At 36.9% G+C, this 9162-nt stretch overlaps 1 protein-coding gene across 1 annotated transcript; it reads right to left on the reverse strand.

Moving 5' to 3' along the window:
• Positions 1-661: 661 nt before the first annotated feature.
• Positions 662-8587, reverse strand: LOC116506237 (granzyme A-like). The gene is made up of 5 exons (XM_032213886.1): positions 8527-8587; positions 7930-8065; positions 6512-6647; positions 5340-5612; positions 662-814 (listed from the first exon to the last, which is right to left on the reverse strand). Exons 1-5 carry the CDS (start codon positions 8585-8587, stop codon positions 662-664), a joined length of 759 nt encoding a protein of 252 aa, XP_032069777.1.
• Positions 8588-9162: the final 575 nt, after the last annotated feature.

Genomic DNA, 9162 nt, shown 5'->3' on the forward strand with positions numbered 1-9162 from the left:
AGTGGTGTACAGATCCATAAGAAGTCTCAAATGATAAAGGACTCATGTATGTATATTTGGTAATTTTGCAATTCCAAGGTACCTCCAATTATAAGAGAAGTCCAATTATGTTATTATGCATTTAAAAGCCATTTCCCGCAAAGAAATTCATTCTTTCAAATGCAAAAAAGTCTGAAGTTTGCCACAAGCAAACACTGGATACATAGCACAAATGAACAACGATAACAAAAGAACCAATAACAAGATGGTTTGCAACAAGGATTTATTTTCTTCTGCTTTCGGGAAATAAACTACCATTTCATTTGTGATAAATATTGGAATAATTTTATCTAGCAGATTAAGTGCACAAACAGAGAGAAAAATAAAGAGAAATAATTTCTAGAAACTTGTGCTTAGCTTTTATCAAGGAAAAGAAAACTTTGTTTAAAAAATTGCATTTAAATAGAAAACCTAAATACCCAAACTGATCAGTTACCCACTAGATGAATTGATCTGAAATTTCTGTTACTTTTAGCTGGCAGGCTCAATGATTTTGTGTTGGCTGAGTATGGTGTGCCTAGTCAAATACATCTGGAGGGAAAAGGCTGGAAAAGATTGCCTTAAAGGAATTATAATGAATGAATATAATAAAAAAGACTGTCAATGTCAAATGATAATTCTATTAATTGCGTTTTATAACACTATGTATCCAACGAGAATATTCCTTTGTCAGAAGGGTGTAGACACCAGGATACTGAGGGTTTCCACATCCTCTACCAAAGGAAACGATGCCTCTTTGTTCCCCTTTGCACATCAAAGGACCACCAGAATCGCCCTGCGCAAGGGAGAAAAAGGGGTGGGTGGGGAGAAGAGACGTTTTGCATTATTTGCAGTAGTCATATTTAATTGATTTATTCACTAAATCTCTATGCTGCCCATAGGACAGATACAGTGTTTCCAATTTTCCAATGGCTGGCTGGGAGGGCTCTCTGCAAGTGCCCCATTTAAGTGACTGGAGAAAGGGGGCCAGAGGATGCTTTCTCAGTAGACGTCCCTTCACTCTAGTATACTTTGACCCTCCAAGGCCAGAAATGGAGAAATATGCCCATCCTTGTCACAGAATCAACCTTCTGCCCTGAAGCATGTAAAAAAGTGGCAGGACTTTGATTGTCTGATTTTGGCTTCCATATTGAGTTTTTTTTCCACACTCTGCAACACCCCCCCACCACGACTGAGTGTCTCTCTCTGTTCTTTACCCCTCTCAATCAAGCCTATCTTGCAGAGTTAATGGGGTGGGAAAAGATGGGAAAAGGGAATCCTTGATGGAAATCCACAGAATAGACAAATAAACCTAAATCTAAAATGGCACTGTTTAGAAAATAGCTTTATTTCTGACCGTACATATATACTTGTCCTTATTTCACAATTCCAGAACATGAATTTTCACCAATATATATATTTTTCCCAACACCTTTGAAGAAGAACTGGGGGGGGGGGGGAGAGGAAAAAGTTGCGAGTGTTTCTGTGTGCACATAGCTCTCTGTGTGTTTATGCTTTAGCTCACTCCCATCACTGCTTTCTTGATGAGGAAATGACCAAATACATTTAGTTGCCTAAAGATACAATCTATTCTGCAAGTGTGAATTCTGAATAGGTGAAGAATGTAGCCACATTTAGGCAGAGAAGGTGCCAGCTACACTTCAGTCTAGTGTTCCGAAAAATTCACATTCTCTGGTGCCCCCTCCCCCAAGTGCTCCATCGATAAGTACAAGGTAGTCCTTGACAGTTCATTTAGTTCATTCAAAGTTGCAAAGTTCACTTAACAACTGTGGCAAGAAAGTTTGTAAAATGAAGTAAAATTCACTTAATAACTGTCTCACTTGGCAACAGAAATTTTTTCTTCAGTCGGGCTCATAAGTCAAGGACTGCCTGTACTTTTTTTTTTAATTGAAAATTTTGAAGAAAAAAACTTTTACAAATATTTACCTCCCTCCCCCTCCCCTCCCCACCCACCCCCCAACCTACCCCCCTGCTTCCCAGAACCAATACAGGGTATAAATCTTTAACAAAGATATTCGAAGATAAACTTTAAAAAAAGTTAGCATCCTCTTTCTTTTTTTATTATTATTTCTTATATATATATTTGTTTTAAGCACATAAACACATCAACAGAAACAGGCACAAGTTAGTATCTACCTGGTCTGACATCAGCATATTAAATTGCTCTCTTAATAAAATAATTGCTTCTTTAATCTTCTTATCTCCTGGGTTTAGTGTTAACTCTTGTTCTCTCTTCCTGATTTCTTCCTCTAGTTCGATTCTTTTCCCCCCTGTTTACGTCTATGTGACCTATTTAAATTTATTAGAACTCCTCGCATATACGCTTCACTTGCGTCCCAAACCATTTCCATAGATATACCCTTGTTCATATTAAAAACAAAATATTCTTTAGCAATTTTTTACATTCATTAATATTTTTCTCATATCTAAATAAGTTTTCATTCAATCTCCAAGTTCTTCTTGCTTGCATCCCAAGTTCAGCTCCATCCAAACCGGATTATGATCTGATAAAGCTCTGGAACATATCTTCATCTTCTTTACCCTAGAAAGCAAATCATTGGTTGTTAGTATGAAATCAATCCTAGAAAAGGATTGATGTCTAGTGGAGAAAAATGTAAGGTCATATTCTTCTGCATTCTTTTGTCACCAGATGTCTCTCAGTTCAAAATCATCCATCATATCGAAAAAAGACTTGGGTAGTTTCTCTCACGTTTGGATATTTTGCCGGAGACCCCTCTTGTCTTTCTTGGCATCCATAACACTGTTCCAGTCACCCAGTAATATGCAAGATCTATAGTCCCAATGTACTAACTTAGTATGGAGCTTTTTATAAAATTTATCTTGCTGTTGATTGGGAGCATATATTCCCAATAGGAGTATCTTTTCCCCTACTAATACCAGTTCTATTGCAATATATCTTCCTTGAGAGTCTGCTTCAATTAATTTGGCTTTCATGTCCTTTCTTAAGTAAATAACTATACCATTTTTCTTCTCAGGAGCAGAAGCTACAAAGTGTTGTCCAAGTCTTGTATTAATCAAGTATTTCTGGTCAGTTGATCTAATATGAGTCTCTTGCAGGCAAATTATGTCATTCTTAAATTGTTTCAGATAATGATTTATTTTCTTCCTTTCTGTGGGGAGTTTAAACCATTAACGTTCCAGGTTAAGAACTTAGTTGTCATCTTTAGCTCCCTGAAGCTTTTTAAGAGCCATCTGGAAATCCTGTAGTTTGGCTTTCGGCCTGGCTCCACCCACTGCTTCTGAACTAAAACCTGTGAATTCTTGCACGGTACCATGTGTTTGTTGTGAAGCTTGTTGCTTTTTTAGCTCTTGTTCCATTCGCCTGGTAATCACGCGGGTTTGTCTTTGCTCCTTCGCTCCTTGTAGTTCTGAGAGAGGAAGTTGGTCCAGACTTGGTGATCCTTGGGTAACTTGCTGTCTATCCTGTCCTTCTCTTTCTCTGGGTCCTGGAGGGGGGGGATGTCCAGCCTTCAGTATATTATTGTAAAAATCCTGAGCCTTCCATTCTGAGTTGAGACGATACCTTTGCCCCTGGTAAGTAACTGCAAGCCCAGCTGGGGCTTCCCATCTGAACTGTAGCTGACGATTTTTGAGCTCATCGACTAAGAAGGCATAGTCTTTTCTTGATCTCAACATTTTGGGTGGTATTTCCTTCAAAACAGTCACCTCCTGACCCCCAATTTGAAGCTTAGTTTTGTAAGACTCTTGCAATATCAAATTCCTCATATCTCTCGTAGCAAAATACACCACAATATCTCTTGGGAGTTGCTTTTGTCTGGCGAGCCAGGAATTAACACGATGTATCTTGTCAATCTGCCAGTCAAAATTCCCTCCTGACCTCCTGAATTGATCAAATGATTCTGAGAAAATCTGCTTCAAATTTTCTTGATTTTTCTCTTTGAGGCCTCTTATCCTTAAGGCAAATTCCATCTGTTTATACTGCAACATTATAATTTCATTTTCTGCATCACCAACCTTTTGTTGAACCACATCCATTTTCGTTACCAGATTAATATTGGAATCACTAAGATCTTCCAATTTATCTTCGATTCCAGAGACATAACCAGATAGGCACTTAAAAGCCTCAAGAATATCGTCTCTAATTTGCTGGTTCAGAGTCTGAACCGAGTTCATAAGTTCTTCTAACAATTCCTTATGAGCAGCAGATATCTCTTCCTTTATTTTAATTTCCATCGCAGCTACATGTTTTTTTAAGGCCTCGGCTAAGGCCACGCTTAGGTCTTTTTGCAGTATATGCAGTATTTGCAGTATTTCTCAGGTCAAAGGCTCCCCTGCAGGGGTAGGAAGGGATTGGAGGGGAATAGTGACTGTAATTTAGTCCTGGGAGCAGGTGAATTACCAGCGCTTTTAGAGGCATTAGGGGCAAGCTTTTGCTGCTTAGAAGCCATTCCACATTTAATCTTCTCTACCCAATTACTAAATCCAGGTAAGCCGCTTGTCCAGCAATTACTATTTAGTTTGGTAATAAATCACTACTGATTTAATGATCTTTAAATGTTCTGAGCTCCGTAGAAATCTGTGTCATCAGAGTCTGACCCCCTCCTACAAAGCTGTTCGGTGCCATTTTCTGTGTATTTCTAGCAAGTAATTTGTCAGAAGGAATTCTTTAAAAAAATGGAGTTAAAGTCTTTATACATACAATTAGAAGTTCACCAGTATCAGTTCTGCCCATTTTTGAATCAGTAATAAATCAATCCTTGAGCTGAGGGTGGACGTGTGCCTTCGTTCTGCAAAAAAGCAGAAGAAGTCCTTGACGAGGAGAATCCACTATGTTACCGGGTGGCTCCCTCTTTCCATCCCAGATTTATGTTCTGGGAGGGTTAAATGGAGCCCTGCCCAAACATAGCTTACTTGCCTCCTCCTCCTATGCCCGGAGAAGAGGTAATCAAACTGTCAAACAGTTGATGGATACTGTTTAGACAGCTTAACGCAGCCAAGGATCCGGAGCTGTTAAAAACAACAACCCCCTCAGGCCCCGCCAAACCGGAAGCAGACTGCCTGTACTTTTTAAAAAAGATTCATCACATACCATAATGCTGCCAGTCTGGGAGTATATATAATTCCAGATGTTTTTTTGCAATTGACTTTATGATGGGAAGATTTTACTAATTTTACAGTTGTTATATTGGTAGTGTAGGACTTCGATTTCTTAGAACACTAGAAGCATGCAAGTAGGATTACTCATTCATTCAAATTCTGCTTTCGGTATATTATTTTTGAATTTCAAACATTCAGAGCAGGTAGATAGATATACTCACAGTACATGCATCCTTGCCTCCTCTCTCATCACCAGCACAGACCATATTCATTGTCACTATTGGTGTGGAATTATAGTGCTTTTGATCATTACAGATGGTTCTTGCAATGACAGTGACATTAACTTCACGGAGGACATCTGATGGAGTTAGTTTTCCAAAGTCAATAATCCCCCAACCAGCTACCAGACACTGTGTTCCTGGCTCGAGGTCACTATACACCCGAGGAAGCTCGATGATGGAAACATTCTTGTTAAGTTGTGCTTTGTTATTAAGCTTAAATGAGACAAGAGGGAAGGCAAAAAAGATTAACCCTTACATTAACAGTCAATATGGTGTGCAATGCATCATATGGTAAACTTGCACTTTGGAGAGTCATCCTACCTCAGCCAGACCTACATTACAATATTGTGCAGAGGCAATGGGTCTGAGAAGCAACGTTTATATCATCTGAGTCCCTTGCAATAAAAACAAATTATAATAGTAACAACATTAATACTTTGAACTTCTTCAATATGGGTAATTTCACATCTGCTGATCATTTATATAGAAATAAGAATTCCTCCCTCCTGCTCTCCATCTCTGAAATGAAAGGGAAAAGCATTTTTTCCAACACATAAGTGTGAATAGAGTAGAATACATAAGTGTATTCCACTGCTGCCATTATCAGTGGTGGTTCCTATGCCATTGAAATGGACCTCAACTGTTAGGCTCCTCATATGAGCTGCTTGTCATCCCTTTGAGGTAGGCCAAATCAACAACATGAGTCAATAATTGTTTCTTTTATTCTCCCTCCATTCTCAAGGCTAGAGCTAAATCCCTTGTATACTGGTTTCTGCAAGGCCATGTAATTTATTTGAAACTAATGAAACTAATTGTATAGCCCAACCTCCTTGTAGCTAGGCAACTCTGCCTCCGAAGTTAGAAGAAATAACCTTAGAAATAAGCAAAGCCAGACCGTAGTTGCAAAGCTGTAATGAAAAATTCTCCACTGGCCCCACCACCATGGTAGTTAGCAGCAGGGTAGCTGAATTCGGCCCCCCTTTAACAAAGGTTTTAGTTCCAGTCCCAAATGTGGTTGTAAGTTATGGACTCCCTGAATCCATAAAGAAAAGAGAAACCATTCTTGCTGTCCTTCACATGTATATTATTTATGTATATTCTTTAGAATATACCTGAAGAAGCATAATGTCATTCTCCTTTGTGACACTATCATAGTATGGGTGAGGAAATTTCTTATTAACTTTGAAAACTTGTTTTGTTTCGTCTTTTTCTGAATGAATTCCAAGAATAACTTTAGTGTCATTTGTTCTAAAAACAAAGAGGGTAAATAAGAATTGAGTAAAGTTCATTTCTAGCAAGGATAATACGTTATAATCTCAGCTGAAGGATATCAAGTTTTATCATTTGGCAGTTCAATCTTCTGTGTTTCTTCCGGGGATAAATTCTACTGTTTTTTTACATTGTTTATATCCTGGCACATAAATTTAAAATTTGGAGACAGCAAGCTTTATTTCAATTTTCATTGGAGTATTATTTCAACAGTGAAAGTAAATATATATTTTGATAGAAGATGTTTACTTTCAATGGCTTATTTCTGGCTATGTTCAAAAATAAATTATAATACATGAATATGGATAGCCCTTCATCTGGTAGACCCCAACCGTAGAGGTGTGTTTTTGTGTGTGTGTGTGTGTGTGTGGTCAGAATTATTCTTATTGGGTTTTATGATCATGGATTTAGAAAAGAAATATGAGAAACCAATTTTGCATATGGTAACTGTGGCGACATTATTGCATGCAAGATGTTGGGAAAGTAATGAAATATTTACAAAGGAAGTTAGGACTATAACATTAACTGTACTTGAAAAAGTAGCAAAGTCTTTCCAATCTGGATACAGGGAAAAAAAGAAAGAAAAATCTTTTGAAAAGCTGGTAACCTTACATAGAGAAGAAAGAAGAAAAGATTAAACTGATGATTTTGTCATTTGGGAACTAAAAAAGGACAAAGGGAATGGTGAAACTAATAAAGTGATAATGACTTGATAGAAAGAATGTGTATTTTCTTCCTTTTCTGTTCTTCCCCCTTTTCCTATTTTCAATCTCTTTTTGTACGTATTCATTGTATTGAAAAAATCCTAGTAACATATAGGTACACACACATACACAGAGATTGGATTTCTTTGATTCATTGTAACCCCTAGAATTTTGCTTGGGTTGAAACCTTAGGTTTTGCTCATCCCTAAATTGCAGGACTATGTTATGCTTGAAATATATATATATATATATATATATATATATATATATATATATATATATATAGATAGATAGATAGATAGATAGATAGATAGATAGATAGATATAGATATAGATATAGATATAGATATAGATATAGATATAGATATAGATATAGATATAGATATAGATATAGATATAGATATAGATATAGATATAGATATGTGTGTGTGTGTGTGTATTGTGTGTGTGTGTTTGTATATGTATATGCACATACATACATACATACATATCATATATATAAAAAACAAGATTTTAAAAACAAATAAATAAAAACCTAGCAAAACTTCCAAACTTACATTTTGCAGTGAGCTGCTGTTAATACCCAGTTTGATTTGATCAGGGTCCCCCCACAAAATGGGTTTTCGATCTTGGCCATAAAAGGTCTTGAATGTGGAACTGATTCTTTTCCTCCAATGATCTCGGCACAGTGATCTAAATAGAATGAAGAAGGCAAGCTAATCATGAGTCGCAAAATACAACTTTAAATTAATCCATTAGCTAAAGAGGAAAAAGGAGCCAACACAACATGTAAATGTTTCATCATACAAAGTGCTCACAGTTTGTGTTATGGTGACTTATCACCAACCGATCAAAGCAATATTATTCTTTTTTGCACCTATTAACACAATTCACCCCTTTAGATTGCTTTTCTAGTATCTCTAATAAAACTACCCTCTTAACAACTGTAGCTTTGAATCTCCCCTGTGGGACTTTTACTGTCAGTATCAGTTCATCCTGAAGGAGAACTGAGCTACTTCCTCTTCATCGCGGTCCAAATTCAAGGATAAATCCATACATTTGAAACAAACTGTGTAGCTTATCTTCTTACCTTTTCCTTGATTGTCCTGAAGTGACATTATCAGAAATGAAAAGAAGTATAATTTAGCACTTACCTCCTGGAATACCGAGGAGAAAAATCACAACAGTGAACCACATGCCCATTAGAAGAACCATCTTTGCTTTTTTGTCTTTCTCCACATCAAAGTACAGAATGTATATATATTGAGGAAGGCAAGGAAGTGGTTATTTTGTCATACTTAATTAATATGGTTAATGAGGTGGAAAACAAAAGATATGAGAGAATACTTAAATTTTCATGTGTGCATTTAACTGTGCATGAGAGAGATGTGTAGTTTTGGTTGCTGAGTAAAAATTGTAGGACGAGGCTATTGAACCAAGTAAAACATCATATATAGCTGATAATTTCCTCTTTATTCTGAGAAAAGGTTGCATTAATAAAAGAAATATGAGTTTCCTAGTCTACATACATGCAGATAAAATGTTTGGTGTGTGGCTGCTCCTCCAGCTACAATGAAGACATTCTGTAGACAACTTTTTTTAATTCGGCGAGTGATGATTCTGCATGGACAATTTTGATGAAACAAAAGTCATTCTAAATATAACTTGTTTATCTGTCTTCTTCTCCCATCATTTCCATTAACAAAGACAACTCCAGTTTTCCTTTTGAAATGCTTCAGTTTCAAAATGATAGTCCGATTGTTATAGGGTGGCTGTCCTAAGCTCTAGTA

Source organism: Thamnophis elegans, chromosome 3 (assembly GCF_009769535.1).
Source record: "Thamnophis elegans isolate rThaEle1 chromosome 3, rThaEle1.pri, whole genome shotgun sequence".
Taxonomy (NCBI): domain Eukaryota; kingdom Metazoa; phylum Chordata; class Lepidosauria; order Squamata; family Colubridae; genus Thamnophis; species Thamnophis elegans.

What these genes read in the sequence shown, in the direction of transcription:
- LOC116506237 (XM_032213886.1), bottom strand. Translation starts at nt 8,587, where the DNA reads ATGGTTCTTCTAATGGGCATGTGGTTCACTGTTGTGATTTTTCTCCTC. An exon ending in ATGACATTATGCTTCTTCAG is followed by an intron (nt 5,613 to 6,511) that starts GTATATTCTAAA and finishes GTCTCATTTAAG; the next exon opens with CTTAATAACAAAGCACAACT. An exon ending in GAGGCAAGGATGCATGTACT is followed by an intron (nt 815 to 5,339) that starts GTGAGTATATCT and finishes TCCCTTGCGCAG; the next exon opens with GGCGATTCTGGTGGTCCTTT.